The 20,620-nt window shown below is 53.9% G+C and overlaps 1 protein-coding gene across 1 annotated transcript in view; it reads right to left on the bottom strand.

Moving 5' to 3' along the window:
* SRRM3 (serine/arginine repetitive matrix 3) overlaps positions 1-20,620 on the bottom strand; it is a 180,365-nt gene that overhangs the window by 46,479 nt on the left and 113,266 nt on the right. The window contains exon 4 of the mRNA XM_005284437.4: positions 11,091-11,192. Within this exon, the coding sequence (XP_005284494.2) occupies positions 11,091-11,192 (102 nt within the window). The remainder of the gene's footprint in view (positions 1-11,090; positions 11,193-20,620) is intronic.

Genomic DNA, 20,620 nt, shown 5'->3' on the forward strand with positions numbered 1-20,620 from the left:
TGGAATGGAAAGGGTCACCTGGAGTGGTAGGACAAGGTTATCTGAAGGTCACATACGGCCACTTGAAGGTGAGATGGTTTCAGTGTCAACTGAAGCTAGTCCATGTGGGATACCCAGGCAAGCTGCTGGCTGAGGCCAGTCAAGATGGGGCAGGGTCTGGCTTGCCTGTTGCAGAGAAGCTGGGAGAAGATGGTTAATGAGAGGAATGGCATGAGGGAAACCCTTGGTGTCTCTCCTCCCACCAAGGGGTTTATCTGCTTAATACCAATGGGTGCAACCATATTCCCATGGAAACCAAGGGGATTTGCCATGGGCTACTATGAATGGCAATAGGATGGGGCCTGGTGACTTGTATGTCGGCAGTAACCTTTTGTTTAAGGATCTCAAAGCTCTTTGCAGACACCCATGAGGAAGTGTGCAGCACCCAGGGAGGATTGGTCAGTATTGCTGTCCCACTGATGGGGAGACACCAACACAGAGGGACACTACAGCTCCACTTTCAACCTCGGAGCCTGACATCAGGGAGCTGGCTGGATATTGGGCCTGGTTCCTCCAGGGGCACTGTGATTGCTCTGAACATCGGACCGTAGCTTTACATGCCTAAATATGGCTTCAGGGGCCTAACCCCAGAATCTGAACACTTTGGTCTGAGTGCTTGGCTGCTGATCACACAGTAATTGAGGTGGAGAATCAGGGTTAGGACCCAGGAATCCTGGCCCCCTATCCTCTGCACTAACCACTACTACTGCATAGACTGTAAGGTCAGAAGGGACCATCATGATCATCTAGTCTGACCTAGGGTTACCATATTGAACAAATAAAAAGAGGACCCTCCACGGGGCCCTGGCCCCGCCCATTTCCCACCCCCAGCCCACCCAACTCCGCCCCTTCCCCGCCCCAACTCCGCCCCCTCCTCCCTCCCACTCCCAGCCATGCGAAAAGGGCTGCCCGAGCGCTACCGGCTTCACGGTTTGCCGGGCAGCCCCCAGACCCTGCGCCCCTGGCCGGTGCTTCCCCAGCGCAGCTGGAGCCCGGGAGGGGAAGCGCCCGGCCGGGGGCGCAGGGTCTGAAGGCTTCCCGGCAAACCGTGAAGCCGGTAGCGCTTGGACTTCGGGCAGCCCCTATGCCTCCGGACCCTGCGCCCCCAGCTGGGCACTTCCCCTCCCAGGCTCCGGCGGCGCAGGATCCGGAGGCATGGGGGCTGCCCAAAGCCCGTAGCACTCGGCTCTTAAACAGAGCTGAAGAGTCGGGGAGGAGCAGAGCCGCCGCGGCCGGAGGCTCTGCTCCTCCCCTGACTCTTCGGCTCTGTTTAAGAGCCGAGCTTCCCGAGCGCTACCGGTTTCGGGCAACCCCCATGCCTCCGGACCCTGCGCCGCCGGAGCCCGGGAGGGGAAGTGCCCGGCCGGCGGCTGGGGTCCGGAGGCAAGGGGGCTGCCTGAAGCCCATAGCGCTCGGGCAGCTCGGCTCTTAAACAGAGCCGAAGAGTCAGGGGAGGAGCAGAGCAGCCACGGGAGGGGAAGTGCCCGGCCGGCATTTTCCCGGACATGTTCGGCTTTCTGGCAATTCCCCCCGGACGGGGGTTTGAGTGCCGAAAAGCTGGACATGTCTGGGAAAAAACGGACGTATGGTAACCCTAGTCTGACCTGCATATCATAGGCCACAAAACCTCACCCACCCACTCCTGTGATAGACCCTGAACCTCTGGCTCAGTTACTGACGTCCTCAAATCATGACAGAGAATCCACTTGACCTCCCTGCTTCGGGCATCAAGGAGTCTGGGCAGGAGGGCTGGTGAAATGCACCCTGGGAATGCGCATACAGACTTGGAGCCTCAAAATCACACGTGTCCCGGTGGCGATTCAGTGCAATTCCCCATGCTGCCAGGCAGACCCTCCCCGGCAGGACGGTAAGGGACTAGCGCCGCCCAGGGGAGTGGGACTCAGGGAGAGCCCTGCACTCCCCCTGCACCAGGAGCTTGGTGTGCAGTGCACCCCCAGCAGCGAAGGGGCACTGCGGGAGGGTTTGTGAGAGCCAGTTTTCCAAAGCACTCTGGCTGCAGCAAGCGCATGAGAAATCCCTGCTGACCCTGTGAGCCCTGAACAGGCCGCCTGGCTCCCAGCAGAGGCCTGTCGGCTGGAAAGTGCCTGCTCTCTATGGAGTTGGGAGAGCTTTAGCCCTGTCTAGGAAGGCTGGCTGGAGGGAGAAGAAGCCCCTTGGCCCAGCTGGCCTCCCAGTTTATCACCCCACCCTCCGGATGGCAGCTGGAAAACTCCCCCTTAGAGTGTTGGCTTCAATGGAAGTCACCGGTTGGCCTCAGTCCCTGGCTTGGGCCTGCTACAGTGGGGCCTCGGTGCCTTCTCCGGTTGCTCTAACCCTGCCTGCCTGCCAGCCTCCTGGCACCCGCAGTCCCTCCTCTCAGCTCCCCCTCTGGACCTGGCTCTCTGCTCTCCCAACTTCGTTCACCCTCTCTCTGCTCTCTCCAGCCCCTCTGGTTTTGCTGCTCCGGATCCCGTCCCTGCCGCCTCCAGTTCCTCTCTCTGGGTACGTCTACACTGCAATCCGAGGCTGTGCAGACATACCCGAGCTAGTTCCAGTAACAGAAGCAGCAAAGCCGGGTCCCCCGCTTGCCACACTCCTCTCTCCGCTAACTCTCTCTCCTCTCTCTGTTCTCCAGTCCTCTCTCTACCCCCGGAGCAGCGTGAAAACTAGAACCGAGCCTTCCTCCGCCTCGACATGCAAACGGTAAAAGCAGCGACCTTTTGCTTTCGTCTGGCGCTGGAGGAGGTTTGAACAAGTACGTACAAGGGCACAAAGGCTCGGGTGTGTCTTGCTGAGGCACCAGTGAAACATCAAAGAGTACAGACAAAATGTTTGCCAGCAACCCAGAGAGAGGAAGACGAAGAGCGTCAGAGGGCAGGAACGGGCAGCTTTGTGACGTGTTTGAAACTCAATATCTTTAGGCTCGCTGGACGTGGGCTCAGATGCTCCCTGGAGGATCGCTGGGAAAGATTCCAGACTGGGTTTATCGACACTGGCTTCTGCTCTGAATTTGATCACTAAGTCCCTGACTGCACCAGCAAACCGAGTGACATTTGAATCAGATCTGAATACTCTTGCTCAAACTCACCCCTTCTGCAAACTCCCCGAGTTCAATGGGGCTACTCCAGGAGCAGGGGCGTACTCACTGGGAGAAAGGGTGTCGCAAGCTAGCCCCTAGGGAGGGAGGATGTGGGGGGCGGGGTGTGGCCAAGGCACTAGCCAAGCATAGAGGAGCTCGGACTCTGATCCCCAGCTCGTCTGCTGACTCCAGCTCTTCAAAAAGAATTCAGCCCCGAGCAGCTCTGATTGACACAACTAAGCAAGTGGCTGGTTTTTCAAAAGTGGCCGGCTGCCACTGAGAACAATGGGGGGTGCAGAGTGCTTTTGAAAATCTGGCCCTCAGTGCCTCGTCTGTAAAATGGGGTTAATAGCACTGCCTTTCCCCCACCATGTGTGTTTAGACTGTCGCTCTCCAGGGCAGGGACCCTCTCGCCTAACACATCTGTGCAGTGCCTAGCGCCAGGGTCCAGAGATGAGCTAATGGAATGCGGCTGCTTAACACTAACAAAATGATCTGCAGGGGCGCAGGCCAGTGCCCTGGGGCTCTGCCTGGCTAGATCAGACTGCAGGATCGGGGCCCAAAGCGCCTGCAAATCATGGTGGCCTAAAAACGGTGAGCTCGGAAACAAAGGCTCGGTTAAGGCCTGGCTCAAAATCAGGCCCTGGATCGAAACGCTCCAGTTCTCCAGCATTTCCATTTGCACACAGATCCCATATTCCCCACTGGAAGGGGGCGGCAAACAAGGACTGGCCGGAACCAGCTCTTAGCGAAATGAAGGTGGGGATGAGAGGGGTTAGGGTGAGACCCACTAGCTGGGGAGTTTGAAACTGGAACAGGTGAGGAGTGACTCCACATTGTTCCCCTCGGATGGCTCATTGGGGGTCTACAGGACACAAATTGGGCAGGGCAGTTCCTAGTGGCCGAGCATCCGTCCCATTTGTCCCTTGTCCAAGAGGCCTAGGCCTCAGAGACAGAATTCTCCATCTAATCCCTAAGGTTGGTCTCGCCGGGTCATCAGGGTTGGCAGGGCAGCGTGGGGAAGCTGCCTGGGCTGTACCATGGCCGCCAAGCTGAACCAGCTCGTAAATCATGTTCAATAAGACAGCAGGCCGGGGCAGACAGCTCTGCTCAGAGCCTGCGCCTGGTGCTGCGGCGGGATTTGCAGGGCACATGCTGCACCGCAGATCCTCCCGTCCCTTCACTAGTTGTACCCTGCAGCAATTTCATTGACTCCTGCCCAGCACTGAGGGACGGACCAGGCCCGAAGCCTTGACACTACTCCAGTGCTTGGAAGATGGCTCCTTAGCCGCATAATAAGCATCAGATAACTAGTGTCACACTCCTTCCAACTGGAAACGGCATTTAACAGAGCTGGCAGGACCCAGCTCAGGCTTCCCCTGGGACTCCGACAGCGCTGTATTTTGATGATGTGATTTACATTAAGGCTGATAAACGCTCTTCTAAACCGGCCTCACTTTGCGCCTCCTTCCCCTCTGCAGCCATTGAGCAGGGGATGACAAGCGGCAGCATCTCTCCATGCACATGAACCTCTGCCACTCGGGGAGTTTCACCCAATTAAGAGCCGAGTGAACAATCGCCTGTTTTAAGGGAGTGAAAACCAGGGTGTTGTGGACTCCAAGTACAAGCCAGAGCTCTTCCTTTCTACTGCAAATTACCCTTCCTCCCAGGAGGCCGCCCAGCTGCCAGCCAGAGAGACAGGGACGGTGGCTGGTATTAGAAAGGCTTTTCTCAGGGTAGCTGCCTTCATTTTTCCAATGGCGTGTTTCTCGGTGATTGGGTTGTAACACATTTCAAGATGCTGGATTTTGATGGTGATAACATTCAGCACCATGAACAGCTCCCAGGCTAGGCTGTCCCGGCCCTAAAATCATCCCATCCAAAGATTTTCTCTCCTTAGCGTTGCTTAACCATTCAGAACCAGCTTTTGCTGCCTGGACGATTTTTAGTAGGAACTCAGAGGCCGTAGGAACAGTGAGCAGAAGACCTGGGTTCTATTCCTGGCTCTGCACTGGCCTGCTGAGTGACTTTGGATAACCCACTTTAATCTCCGTGTGCCTCAATTTCTCCATCTGTAAAATGGGGAGAATGCGGCTGATGCTGATATGGTTCTTGGTGCTGAATGGCTGCAAAGAGCTCCGTGCTATTGGTATATAGCACATACACCACAATGACATTAAAAGAACATGAATTTTGCAAAGCCAAGCACCCAGAAATTAGGAAAGGCCAACATTCAAGTTGTCTGGGCAACCTGAATCTGACCCCCTTGTGCATACGCAGCATGAGCCAGTCTTTAATTACATGACCACATGCTGTTTTTGCCCCAGGACCCCGGCCTCATTCAGTGACTGGGCTGAACTGCGACCACTCAATAGTTTGTCTTCTTCTCATTGCCCACTGTGTGGCCCCAGGCCTTAGCTGCTGCCTACTATCCAAACCCCACATCTGAAGACAAAATTGTTTTCTTCATGGGATTTCTACTGTGTCCGAGTGCTTCACAGCCATTAATATATCCTCACGACACCTCTGCGGGATGAGGGGGTGGTATGATTTCCATTTCACCCCTGGGAAACTGAGGCACACAGAGGTTCAGGTCCAAAGTATCCATTCATTTTAGGTGCCCACTTTGAGACAGCATTACACAGGGAATGACCTGCTCCGGTCACGTCAGCTCTGGGCTGGGGCAGGCTCAGTGTGGATGGAACATTTGAGAATTACCCTGGGCTCTAGCAAGGCTCCTCTGACTTTGCGCAAGCTGCAATTTTTCAGAGACTTATAGCTTGGCCTAATTTGGGGAGATTTTCACAGGGACAACAAAAGGCGCAGCCCCGGGACAAAAGCTGCCCCCTGCCACATTTCAAGTCTCTGCTCCAAAGCCTGGTGGGTGCTAGAGCGTCTAACAAAGGTCACAAGGATCTTTTACCACGGGCAAAACAATGTACGTTTCCCTAACCTTGTACTCGGAAATGGCTGACCCAAGATTGGGCTCAATGCTTGGAAAGTACTTCGGAGAGGAAATGTGCCCCTGAAATACTAAGGATTGTTAGCAAGGCAGTGTAGAAGAACCCTCATCCCAGCTCAGCAATTCCCCTCTATCCCCAGGGGTAATGCATGGAAATTCATCAGCACGTAGACACCTCCGCAGGGGAAAACTACTATATTGAACTACTACTACTAGATGAACACGATTTGTTGGGGAAGAGTCAACATGATTTTTGTAACGGGAAATCACGCCTCACCAATCTACTACAATTCTTTGAGGGGAGTCAACAAGGGGGATCCAGTGGACACAGTGTACTTAGAGTTTCAGAAAGCCTTTGTCAAAGTGCCTCACCAAAGGTTCGTAAGCAAAGTAAGCTGTCATGGGATAAAACGGAAGGTCATCTCATGGATCAGTAACTGGTTAAAAGATGGGAAACAAAGAGTAGGAATAAATGGTCAGTTTTCAGAATGGAGAATGGTAAATAGTGGTGTCCCCCAGGGTCTGTACTGGGACCAGTCCTATTCAACATATTCATAAATGATCTGGAAAAAGGGGTAAACAGTGAGGTGGCAAAATTTTCAGATGATAGAAAACTACTTAAGAAAGTTAAATCCAAAGCAGACTGCGAAAAGTTACAAAGGGATCTCACAAAATTGCATGACTGGGCAACAAAACGGCAGATGAAATTCAATGTTGATAAATGCAAAGTCATGCACATTGGAAAACATAATCCCAACTACACATATAAAATGATGGGGTCTAAATTAGCCGTTACCCCTCAAGAGAAAGATCTGGGAGTCATTGTGGATAGTTCTCTGAAAACATCCACTCAATGTGCAGCGTCAGTCAAAAAGGCGAACAGAACATTGGGAATCATTAAGGGATAGATAAGACAGAAAATATCATATTGCCTATATATAAATCCACAGTATGCCCACATTTTGAATACTGCGTGCAGGTCTAGTCGCTCCATATCAAAAAAAGATATATTGGAATTGAAAAAAGGGCAACAAAAATTATTTGGGGTCTGGATCAGCTTCCATATGAGGAGAGATTAATAAGACTGGGACTTTTCAGCTTGGAAAAGAGATGGCTCAGGGGGGATATGATAGAGGTCTACAAAATAATGACTAATGTGGAGAAAGTAGATAAGGAAGTGTTATTTACTCCTTCTCATTGCATAAAGACTAGGGGTCATCAAATGAAATTAACAGGCAGCAGGTTTAAAACAAACAAAAGGAAGTATTCCTTCACACAACCCACAGTGAACCTGTGGAACTCCTTGCCAGAGGATGTTGTGAAGGCCAAGACCATAACAGCGTTCAAAAAAAGAACTAGATAAGTTCATGGAGGATAGGTCCATCAATGGCTATTAGCCAGGATGGGCAGGGATGGTGTCCCTAGCCTCTGTTTGCCAGAAGCTGGGAATGGATCACAGGGGATGGATCACCTGTTCTGTTCGTTTCCACTGATGCACCTGGCATTGGCCACTGTTGGAAGACAGATTACTGGGCTAGATGGACCTTTGGTCTGACCCAATGTGGCCGTTCTTATGTTCTTATTCTTAGCTTGTAAGAATCTTGGAGCAGAGATTGTCATTTTGTGATGTGTCTGTACCGCACCCAGCACAATGGGGTCTAGGACCAGGGCCCCTAGGCACTGCTGACATACAAATCAACAAGAACATTAATAATATCAACCTCACTTACGCCCAGGACCATCTCTGTTCTGTGTTTGTACAGCACCTAGCACAACAGGGTCCTGGGCCAAGAGTGGGACTCTTCGGCGCTACTACAGTCATCAGCTGGGGTTTCTTCTATGTGAGTCTACCGCCCCCTCCACCCAGCATAACCTGAGAGCGACATCGACACTTGAATTCCTTCCCAAGCCCATTTTCTAATCCTGGACTAAGTTTCCAGACTCTTGCTACCTTGACAACAGCTGAAGCGTGCTACACAAGATTGCTTTTTTGTTACTTAGATGCTAGCCTGCACTTACCCCCGCTCCTGCTTTACGGCCTAAAACCAAGATCCATGTCTGTGCGGGTGAGCTCGGAGAGAGCAGTGCAGTAACTGGCAGAATTTATAGAATGCCGACCAGGTGTCAGACATCTCCATTTCCTCTCCAACGTGCCGCACAAGTCTCGCAGCCCTTCTCTCCCCTTGGGACTCCCCGTGACATTGCAAAGTCTGCAAATAGTTCGACTGGTCACCCCACCGCCTACGCCCACTGCAGAGGTGTCAGGAGGAGGAGGAGGAGCCCAAAACCTCAGCCGGTGTAACCCGGCATCAACCACAAAGCAATGCCCATGTAGGCCGGCTGGCCCCCTCCAGACTCCAGTTCTGCAAAATTGCAGGTGCGCCTGCAAAGCATGAATGCTGCCAAGGTCCCAGTGAGCAAGGGGTTAACCTTAGCTCACATTGCCTGCTTAGAGGGTGGAGATGGAGGCCCAGGGACCAGAGGGCTGGGATGATCTCCGAGCTGGGAAGTGTTTTTTATTCATTTTCCGCTCCCGGGGGTCTTATTTTGCTTCCTCGTTCGGGAAGCCCTCCCTTGGGGAAGACTTCTTGCTGACTGCAGCTGGATTTGTTTCCCGAGTCCTTCCACCACCCACTTGAGTGAGCGACCAAGCCAGGGAGCAGATCTCAGCAGGGCTTTGCAATGCTCTCTGACGCTGAAACCCGGGTACCCTTTGAGCTGTACCCAGCTGTGCTTTTCGGCCGGCATGTGGTTGCAGAAGTTTCTGCCCCCTTCTCCCCCCCGTGCTGCAGTTCTTTCTCACTGCCCTGATTTCCTGAGCCTAATGAAGCATTAATATTCAGTGAACCTACAGGATCTATTCCTGTCCCGGAGTGACCTGCTTTCCAGGCTGATAGATGATGTGTGGCTTGCCAACTGCGCTCACTGTGCCATTAAGCATTTCACAGATAAATCACGATCACGCTGGGGCAGAACCAAGCGCTGACAGGGATATTCCTGGAGCTGCGCCGGGGGAGGACGGAGAGGAGAGGGGGAAAGAAATCAGAACCTAAGAATCGGGGTCTTTGCAGCACAAGCTGTGCCACTCACCTGAATGATTTGAGAGTGGAAACCCCTGTGTTCCATTCCAGAGAGACCCACACATACACAGGATGGGAGTTATCCTGGGCCAGATTCTGACTTCGGAGGAGTCACTCCCAATGTGGAGCAGTGTAACTCAAGTCAGTGTGTTCACATGCCTCAGTGCAGCCAGTGAAGTTACTTTGGATTTACACAAGATGCGAAGTGAAAAAGGAGTGGGGGGCAACTCTGGATTTAAACTGACCTACCCCTAATTACAGCAAATTCAGTGCAGTGCCTAGCAAAATGGGGCCAAGGCAGGTAGTGTCATCGATTGACACAGCAGTGACTGATATCAGGCTCTGCTGAAGTCAATGGAGTTACTCCAGATTTACCCAGATCTGGCCCACTACACCAGCAATTAATTTCAAGGGCTGACAGACAGCTGCACCCCACTGGTCCATGGCCTCCCCGATGCAGAAAAGAGAGTGACTGACAGGAGAAGAGCAGAGGAGAGATTTTCTGGAATGGCAGGAAGTGGCCAGAAACTTGGAACTGCCTAAGCTGGGAAACCCCGGGACTCTTCACAGAGCTGAGACTCAAGGGACTTGGGTTCTCTTCCTGGCTGTGCCACTGGCTGACCTGGGACAAGTCACTTCCCTCCCTGTGCCTCAGTTTCCCCATCTGTAAAATAGGAGTGATGACACTGATGCCTTCTGCTGATGAACAGTGCGATAAAAAAGCTAGTGTTCTCCACAGGCATAAGGACACAGAAGGCCCCGCTTTATACATTTCTCACCTGTGCTGCAGTGAAGGGAGATCACCACTGCTCATCCTCCCTGTGCACCATTATTTAGCTGAGTAACCCGCAGAGGTATCGCATGCAGTGAGATTTCCCAGGAGAGTTGGGAACTCTTTGGGGGTTGCTTGGCCAGACCCCAGAATCTAAGGCGAGTTTAGAAAGCCGGGCTCCATGCAGCCTGGAGGCCAGCCAGGCCTCTGAGATCTTGCGGCCCTGGATTTGAGGGGTGTATATACCCCAGAATGTGATCACGCTAATTGCAATTATATTACTTGCATTTAGCCACCATCAGTGAATGAAATAGAACACCACATCGTTAAGGGTTAATCTGGAGACAGGCTTTCAGAAGCAAGGTCATATCTAGCTAGCAGGTTTTGCTAATTAGAATAGGAGGAGGGACAGAGAAGTAAACTGCTGAGACTGAAACCCTTGGTGGTTGGAAAACCTTGAATCTAGACGCCACTAATATTAAAAAGTGTATTAAAAGTTAGGAAAAGCGATGATCCAAGAGGGGCCATTGTGACCTATGTGCTTTGTAAAAGTTAGTTATAAAAAGTAAGCTAATAGAGCGTACTTTGAAGCAGTTCTCTGAAGCCATCTTGAGAGACGTTTTTCCTGACACCCTTTCTTCCCGGCGGGTGAGCAACTGGCCACTGCAAACCTGCTGTTAATTACTCAATACCATTCCAGATGTTGGGTAAATATCTGGGATGTTCTAAACCTATCGCTCATATCTGTGTGTGCTTAAATCTAATAAACTGCAATGTTGGACAAGAGCACGCTGACTTGCATGAATCTTATCAGACGGAATTGCTGTGTTCCCATTGACATCGCCGGGAGTGAAATCGTTAAGTTGCCCCTGCTGGGGATTCTGAAAACACCAGGTAACAATCTCAGACCCATTCATTTCCTCCACCGTCAGCCTATGCGACGTGATGGGGGAACGAACGCAGCTCGCCGTCGTATTTACTGGGAGGGGAGAGAAGGGAAGGAGAACTGCCCTGCGTCAGTGGATCCTGATCCGCTCCCAAGAGGGGGGGAATTGGCGTGACAAGAGATCAGGAAGTGAGGACAGGGTGAGGTGAGAATTCAACCCTGCCCCATGCACCCCCCACCCGGGCCCGGTTGAGTGACTCTTCCATACTCACATCTGGCGCCCGTGCTGGTCCTCCCTGGTGAGCACTCCCTCCTTCTCCATCAGCATTTGCCGGAAGGTCCCCACTTTCTGCCGGATCTCCTCTTCAGAATACCTGGGGCGGAGAGAGAGCTGGAGAGTCAGGGACGCCGTCGCTCTGAGGTGGCACTCCGCTGACGATGCCGCCACGCCGCGCTTCCTCCCCTCCCCCACTCTCCTCTCCGGGCCTTCAGCTCACCGCGCCCTGTGTCCGGAGCCCCCTCCCTGTGCCAGGGCATCGCCCTGCCCCCCTGGCTGGTGGGCTCAGCCGAGCGGCCAAGGACGGATCGGCCCATGGGGACCCCACGCCCTCCCTATCCCCAGAGGTTAAGGGGGGAGAGCAGGGTGGGGAAAGCACGCACATTGTTACAGCGCCTGTGGGGCAGTACATCTCCACTGCCAGAATGGGCCAGGACAGAGCCACCATTGGGTATTAACTCTGCCAGCTCTCCCTACCCCTTGGGGGCAGGGCTTGGCTCTCCTGGGGTGGAGAGGGGCAGGGTCTGGCTCTCCTGGGGTGGGAGTGCCCGGCTCTTCTGGGGGGGTGGGCAGTGCCCAGCTTCCACCCAGACTGGGCTAGGGGACCAGCTCCATCCCCATCCCCACCCCCCCTGCACACTGCAGGCTCCGGATAAGGGCCAGGCTGCACACGCCCTCCCTCCGCTGTCCCCCACTCCCAGTGACTTCATGGAGGGCGTGTGGCCTAAATAAGGACTTCCAGGGCTGGGCCCGTGTTAAAGTAAAGGGGCCAGACCCTGAGCACAGACTCCCCACTTGGGAGGCGTTCCGGGGTGGGCAGAGAGTGGGACGGGGCAGAGCCGGAGCAGGCTTCTCTGGGACCCTGGGCTGGGGGGTCCCAGAGCACCACATTGTGGCAGCACAAGGAGAGTGCAGGCCCTAGGAAAGGAAGCTCAACCCAGTAGTTAAGGTGTTTGCCTGGGACTTGTGAGACTCTGCCACAGACTGCCCATGTGACCTTGGGTAAGTCACTTGGTCTCTCTGTGCCTCAGTTCCCCCTCTGAACAACTGCCCTGCCTCTGGGGGGGGTGTTATGAAGATAAATATGTTAGCACCTGGGGTGCTCAGACACCAGTGTGAGGGGACCATGCGAGCACCATGGATAGAAGGGCCCCAGGCCCCCCAATTTGCAACTCACATGGGGGGGGGCTATCCCAGGAATATCTGGGTACGGAGCTAGCCCCGGTGAGGGGCGTGCGGCTGCCAGGAGCAATGCTCACCCTTCCTCGTGGACAATGGGGCTGTGAACCGCGGAAACGGCCGGCTCCGGCGCTTGTTAGCGTTAGGTCTAGTAACGGACGCGTCGGATCTCAGCTGTCGGTGCTGTACGGGGGGGGGGGGGGGTGTTTACAAACACCACTTACATGCGTGTCCAAAACATCCTGTGTGACAGGGCACCTAGGAGCCATGGGTACAGAGAGCTCATCCTGCCGTGCTGGGCACTGAAATCTCCAGGCCCCCTTGCTGCGGTGACAGCCCTAGCTTGATGCAAATTGCTAGGGACGCAGACAGCCAAGTGCCTCTGCACCAGGGCGATGTCCTTATTTCGCCGACGGTGGGGAGGGTGCGTCTCCAGGGAAGAGCACCTCCCCTGGGCAGAGGCAGCACAAACAGAGCTCGCTCTGTCTGGCCCAAAGCCAACGGTGCAGAGAGCCAACTGTTGCCTGGGCCACGTGCCATTGACCTCCTGGTAAGCTGGCACGGCTCCATCCACCTCCCAGCTTCACCCCCCCCCCCCCCCCCCGCATCTGCTTTACTGTCCAAAACAGACCAGGATTTGGTTTATTATTCACAGTGACCAGCAGCTATTTGGCACCCATCACCATGGCATCCGGGCACTCACAGTGCTTCAGTGGAGATGCCCAGACATGGTACCTGCACCGAAGAGCTTTGCATCCGGAGCTAAGTAGCCAAGGACGGTGGTGTTCATTATCCCCAGAGTATAGATGGGGGATGGAGGCAAGGGGAAATTGTGCGACTTGGCCAAGGTGACTGGCACAGCTGAGATTGGAACCCACAAGTTCCAAGGCAGGCCTGTGGATGGATTCACCCCGGAGCAGGGCCCTAAATTCTAAATAAATGGAGATATCCCATCTCCTAGAACTGGAAGGGACCTCAAAAGGTCATCGAGTCCAGCCCCCTGCCTTCACTAGCAGGACCAAGTATTGATTTTGCCCCAGATCCCTAAGTGGCCCCCTCAAGGATTGAAATCACAACCCTGGGTTTAGCAGGCCAATGCTCAAACCACTGAGCTATCCCTCCCCCTGGGCAAGGACATTTGCTCTGTGAGGCGATCCCCTACTGCTTCCAGAAAGTGCCAGGGGACCTCTTGCTTGGAGAGCCGCCCAAGACGGGCTGAGAGGTCCTCAGTGACAAATCCCATCCCGAGGATGGTTTATGATTGAGTGGGAGGCAGGCAAACCCTTCAGCAAAGCCTCCGCCATCCCATGGCTCATCACCTCCTACCCTCATGTCTCCAAGCCTCTGTGGCTACACACGGGGAACCTTGAAGCCATCTCAGACACGCCGCCCAGTTTGTTGATTTTACAGCCACCTCCTCAATTATTCTCCGTGCAAGTGACAAATGGAAACGCGATTTCTCCGGCCCAACCAGGGACGAGCTCAGTGCAAGTCTGCGACTCAGCCGCAACCAGTCGGTCCTGGAGCCGGCACCATCGGGCCGCATCTCAGGTAGGGAAGCCACAGCATCGGGGCCGGAGAGCTGGGCGAGAACCAGATTGACTGTCTTGCAGGAAATTCCGTGATTTGGAAAGTGCTTCTGTTCCACAATGGAATGAACACGATTCTTCCCCCGCCCCCCCCAAATTTCCCCATGAAACAAAACTGTGAACAAAATTTTCAGTTGAATTGTTTCATTTTGATCAAACGGAAACATTTTGCGCTGATTTTGACTTTTCAAAAGCAAACGAACACGGGATTAGAGACATTTGAAACCAAAGTTGTTCCAAAAACAAAAAACAAAGAAAAAAATCAAAACACTCGGGTCCAAAAATGTCAACACAATGTTTCAACCTATTGAAAACTCCCCCACTACCCCCCTTATTTCCCCCTCCACCTGCCAGAAACAAAATTTCCTCCCAGCTGCACTTAACATTGTGTCTGTGTGAGAGCCCCGGTCCCCCACGGGGAAACGCCGCCGACTGGCACTGAGGTCACATGACTTTACGGCCAGACAGGTGGCATTAGACGAGTCGAGGACTCTGAGCTGTTTGTGGGCCACCAGCTGGCACGAGCCACAGGTCACGCGCTCCATTCTGGAGCAAGGACGGCACGTTCTACCCCCTTTTACAGAACTTTCTCTGCCAGAGGGACTGAAAGGCACCAAACCAACAGCTCTGGGAGCTGGAGATTTTGGTACCCAGGGAACAAGGCCAGCAGCAGTGAAAGTCTCCCAACAAGAGAGACTGATTAAGGAACATCTGTTTCCTTGGACTTTCTAATGACGCCACCGAAGGATCAAATCAGTGGCAGATGTGGGGGTGGTTTCAGGGACGTGGCTGTTAAGTGGGAGTCAAACGGTTTAAGGGGCTTAATTCACTCCTCCACACTGGGGTGGATTTCAGCCGTTGCATATGCACTCGGCTGATCTAGGCTGAAGGAGCATGCCTGAACCAGCCCTGAGCACAGCCGTGAAGCAAGGAATCCGGCGCTCTTAAGTAGGGGTGCATGAGGAAGCTATCGCCCAAAGCAAGCAGGGTCTGGAGCGAGATTAGGCGGTGGCCCACTTGTCTGGAATAAACCGGGAGAGGAAACCCCCCCTTGTCTCATTCAGCTACTGAGTTTTGTAATCAATGTTCTCTTTGCCCTGTCGGGCTCTCTGTAGTATCATTCGATTTCACCCACGTCGTCTTCATTTTCCTGGGACTCTTTTCTCAGGGTCAGATCCTGAGCCCTGCAGAGCGCTTGCCACGAGTCCCGGCAGCTCAGCGCCCCTCCCAGGATTCGGCCCTAAATGTGGAAGTTCTGGTAATTAGGAAATCAATTATTCTGATTCATCTAACTTCAAAAGCAGCCCGGCTGTGAAAAGCCAGAGCGCTGAACCTGGATGTCAGTCAGCAGCGCTTTGAAGAGGAGGGCGGAGGTTCAGAGACATGGAAGATGTGCAGGGAGAGAGCCACGGACATCTTAGCACAGAGCAGATGAGTGGCAATGTCTGAATCCAACTGGATCCAACAGCTCATTTGAGGCCTAGTGGGCTAAGCTCAGGACTGGAAAATTGGGTGACTGGGCATAGGTGCCGACTCCGCGGGTGCGCCGGGGCTGGAGAACCCATGGGGAAAAATTAGTGGGTGCTCTGCACCCACCGGCAGCCAAGCTCCCCACCCGCCCCACCTCACCTCCTCCCCTGAGCGCGCTGCGGCCCCGCTCCTCCCACCTCCCTCCCAGTGCTTGCCACCGCCAAACAGCTGTAGCAAGCTCCAGGAGGGAGGGGGGGGAAGAGGCGTGGCCGGGGCGGGGATTTGGGGAAGGAATTGAATAGGGGCCTGGAGGGGGCGGATTTGAGGCGGGGACTTTGGGGAAGGGGTTGGAATGGGGGTGGGAGGGGCAGAGGGGGGTTAAGCATCCACTGGCGCCATTAGAAGTCGGCGCCTACATGACTGGGGATCTGGTCCCAATCCTGATAATGCCTCATGGATTGTGTTTACATGGGGTTAGTTGCGTGGATGCTCTTACTTCAATTTAACAGTGGCTTACTGCATTTTACCTTAAAGCTGTTCCCAATCGATGCGAGCAAAAAGGAAAAGAGCCCCTCTGAAACTGAAATCCGATTATCCGCAGAGAGGTCTGCGCCAGTTTAACGACATCAGTTTAAATTCACACCTTGGGTTAAACTGGTGCAACTTTCCCATGTGGACAAGTCCTAACTGATTTAAACGAAACTTGATTAAGGCTGGTTTAAACCAAAATAAGTCAGTCTACGTGGCCTTTTGTGCCAATTTAACAAAGCCAGTTTAAAAGTCGCCCCTCTATAAACCAGTGCAACTCTGCATGTAGGCAGAACTATAGTGTGGGCGAGCCACTGATCCGCCCTGCCTCCATCTTGTGATCTGTAACTCAGAGATAGAAATACTCATCCCAGGGCTTGTCTACCCAGGGGAACTGACCACAATTCAATTCACCCCCTCTTTTATTCCGGAATAATTTCCCCATGCAGACAAGCCCTACTTCACAAGCCCTACTTCACAAGCCCGTGGAGCGGATCGGTGAATGTTTGAAAGGTGCTTTGAGGATGAAATAGACAAGTGCTAAAGACTACCGCGTTCCAGCTAATCTCTATTTCTCCGTAATCAAGTCTTCAGGTAACAGCAATAGACCTATTCAGCCAGGAGTTCTTTGTTGGAAAAATCTCACCTCCTTTTCTGCTTGCAAAGTGCCCACAGAGTGAGGAATTCCCCCCGCCCCTTGAATTTGATTTGATATTGGAAATAATTTGCCGAATCATTTCCAGGAATAACGCTCAGTTGGGAGATCTCTATTCCAAATGTAAGCTATTTTGATTGGACACTGATGAAGTGGGACTCTTCTGTAATATTTTTGTGAGGCCCGTGGGTGCCTCAGTTTCCCCTATGTGCGGCAGGGTTACCTAGTGAGTAGAAAGGGTTGTTTGCTCTCTGCTGAGGCTATGACACAGATTTTAATGGTACCTAGCTGACTGGGGCTTGGGCCAGCTTTTGAGAAGACCATGGCAAACCCAATCACTGGGACTTTGATACCTAACCATCAGCTACTACAGATGGCCCATCTTTTTGCAGGAAGCCAAGCAGCGTTTGCCCAGTGGGGGAACGGAGGACTGGGGAGGTGCCGGGGGATGGTTAAGGGTTGGCTGCTGAGGGCTTCCGGGGGGCCATTCACCCGGGACTCTGACAAAGAGAGATCAGAGAGACAGAGCTGGACCCCAGGGGTGCACCAGTGGTTCTCAGACTTGCTTGATCACACACCCCTTCTTTGTGTCTGTAGTAGTCTATGTCTCACCCTCCCCCCCGCCACACAAGTACATACACCAACAAGAAACCCACAACATGCATCTCTCACTAACTATTAAGAACAGCCAGGCATTGATTCAAACACAGCCAACCATCCACTGGAATAAGAACAAAAGCAAAACTGGGATCGTGGTCGATGCTCACAATTAAAGACACGCACCACGCCGTAGCCAACGGATTGATGTACCCAGGGCAACAACTTTGTCTAATGCTTTGCAAGCGTAACAGAAATCCAACAACACGCACAGCGCCATCTAGAGTCAAATGTGCAGCACCACCGGAGGACCTGATCTGTCTGGAGGAATCAGCGTTGCTAGGTATTCATTGCTGGGGGTAAAATGTGAGCAGTACTTTTTCCCCCTAGAGCTTCTCATGCCCCCCCAATATATCCCCCCTGCCCACCTGCCAGTTTGAGAACCTCTGCTCTAGGGTAACCACAATGGACCGGACCCCAACTTTCATTTCTCTGTGCTCACCTAAGGACTGTCTGCACTGCCTTCCAGTCGCCGAACAAACCCGGCAGTGGCTGCTCCCTGACCGCGTACCAGTCTCAGCTGGACTCCCTGAGCAGAGCTCACAGTGTGAAGCAGGAGTGCAGACAGCCCAGATCCAGTCCGAGGAGACGGTGAGGCCATAGGGCTTACCCTGGGGGAGGAGTGAGACCCCGAGGGGGTCGGGCACACTAAAAGGGTTACGGACAGAGACTGCTCTGAAGCTACACCCATAGCACCAATCCTGTGGCTCTATGACTGGCACTGAGCAGGACACCATCACCATGGCAGGGACTGGTGGTGCAGAGGCCGTCTGCCTCGGTTTCCCCAATCAGTACTCCCCCACTTTCTCTGGTGGTTTACATAGCTCAGCCCTCCAGCCAAGTCACTACAAAGGTCAATTCCTTCCAAGCTAGCAGAGTCCAAAGTCACCATCCAAACCACCACAGGCTAATCAAATCGATGCTACAGCCGGGTTTGTTCTCCGTCCTTTCAGGGTTATCCAGCTCTCAGCTGCCCCACTGCCAGGGCCTGGCCTAAAAACCATCAGCGGGTCCAAAGAGGCCTACCTGCCCTCGGGGAGGCTCAATCAGGCATGAATCCTATCCTAGCTTCTCTCGCCACACCAGGGCTGTTGGTCTTTTCTCCTCCTCGCTGGGGCAGGCTCTTCCCTTCTGGCCTGACACCAGCTACAGGTGCGGCAGGCGGGGCTGATTGGGGTCACAGCAGCACATTAACCCTTCCAGCTCCGTGTGGGCTTGGCGACCCCCCTCACAGACACAGACACACATATCACAGGGTGGGTGTTGAGCCGCTCGGAGCCACGGCCGTAAGAATAATCCGGGTCAGAGCTCGGAGCCCCGGGAAGTGGAAAGCCAACCTCCATGGAGGATGGGCAAAAGACAGTTCCCTGCCCCGAGGGGCTTCTGGGCTAAGCGGTGGAAGAACCTTCTCCTCTGCATCTCCTGCCTCCTTGCATCAGGATCTCATCAGCTTTCCATCTCAGTTCATATCATCTGGAAACAGCTCTCCCGGATCTCTGCCTCTTCACTTCCTTCTCCCCTGCCTGTCCTGTACCTCTGTCGTCTATTCTTATGGGATGTCTGTGATCTAAGGCCCGGGTCTCTCTTAAACAGAGGCAGCAGGACCGCACTGCCCCCCAGCCACAGCTGAGACCGGCATTCAGACTCTAATGAATCTTTCATGGGATCAGGACCTACTACTGTCCAATAAGGGAGCAGCTCGCCAAATGGTTGCAAAGCTCACGCCAGCCAGGTCTCTCTCAGCAACCGCATCTAGTGTTTGCCCTGCCCTGCATTCTGCAGAGCGGGGGCACAGGTTCGAAGGGGGAGGCTCCCCCGGACTGTGCTTGGTACGTGGCAAAAGAGAGGGCCTGAGTCTCTGTGCCCGGCAAGGCTCTGCCTTTCACCCAGCACTCAGCCCTGCTGCAAATGATCCTTCCCATAGGTCCCCTGGTCTCCGAAGGGCCGATCCCTTCCCAGGATTGATTCTCATGGTGCCGCTCCCAGGAGAAGCCATTGCCGGGACCCAGGATTCAGTTAACTAAGGCTCTGATGCAGAAAGGCGAGATTTCTGGGCTTGCTCATGGATCCACCACAGCAGAAATGCAGGACACTGGGGCTTTGTACAGCACTGTGCAGCATTGTCGCTAATGAATCCTCTCAACCCCCGGCAGGAACCCTACTGACAGATGGGGAAACTGAGGCACTGAGCAAGCCAGTCCAAGGGAGCCTATGGCCGAGCCCAGACTGGGATGCAGAAGGCTCCCGGCCTTGTGCTCTGATCAGTAGCATGGGCCTCTCTCTTAGACCAAGAGGTTGGGGATGCGATACAGAGCCTGCAGCGGGGACCTCGCCTGGGGAAGCACAGACTGGCCCACCAGCTCCTCTTTGCTACAGGGAGGGGCCACCCCCCTCCTAGGCCGTCTCCGCAGTAGCTGTATCAGAGCAATGTCTCTACCCAGCCAGCGCTTGGTGTGGCTTGGTGCCCAGGACTGTAGGACAAGAGATGGTAACAGAGACGACACTGACTCATTTCCTGGCCCAGCCAGGTAACAGGATCCCTCCTGCTGGATGGGGTGGGCAGAGCTCTCTTCTCTGGAGTCTCCCTGCTCGGTGAGGGAGGGGAGCTGCGGGCGGTGACATTAGCTAGCGCGGTGAGACAGCAAGGAAGGCCACGTGGGACAGGGGGATTGAAGGCAACAGCTGTCCTGGTTTTCAGGAGCCGACCACTGGACGTAACCAATGCAGGGCCCGACCCTCAGCGGGTCTAAATGGGTGTAGCTGCATTGACTTCAGTGGAACGACGCTGCTCACTTCGGTGGGGCAACACCGAATTGCACCAGCTGAGGGCCAGACCTGCAATTTTGGAGATGGGAGACATCAGCACAGCATCACGGCTGAGAATCTAGCCCAGAAACCAACTGAAAAATTCAGTTCAGACTCTGAACCTTCCTTAAGTTCAAAGGTCTTTGGATCGGATCCAGGCCGGTCTCTCCCCAGGTGTACCCCGTGCCCGTTTGAGTGCCAGGGAGATGAGGCTAAGGCAGCTAACATTCTCCCTCCCTGTGGTCCTGTCTTGGGTGACAGCTGGTGCTACCAGATGTGAGCAGCACAGGGGAGGCCTGTGCTGATGCCCTTGTCTGGCTGAATTTATCACATTTCAAAAGCCAGCCGGTCCCAGAATTGCCCATCTATGGGGCCCTGTGGCACGGCCCCGAAGGGACACTCTGTGTTTTCTGCTCGGGAACCTGCTCCGCCATTCGCCTGGTCTGAAAGTCTGGCGTATTTTTCATGTCATGCCTGGAAGAGGCAGACCGGCCCCCTCCGTGCGGCTGCGATTGGTTTCTGCAGGCCCGGGCTCGATAACAGTTGGTGTAATCGACATGACAGGAGCGGGGGGGGGGGGGGGGAAGTTACTTAGTCACGGACTGGACTTGAATAAATCAGGCGCTGCGCTCCAATCAGCCT

The sequence above is a fragment of the Chrysemys picta genome, chromosome 19 (genome assembly GCF_011386835.1).
Source record: "Chrysemys picta bellii isolate R12L10 chromosome 19, ASM1138683v2, whole genome shotgun sequence".
Taxonomy (NCBI): Eukaryota; Metazoa; Chordata; order Testudines; family Emydidae; genus Chrysemys; species Chrysemys picta.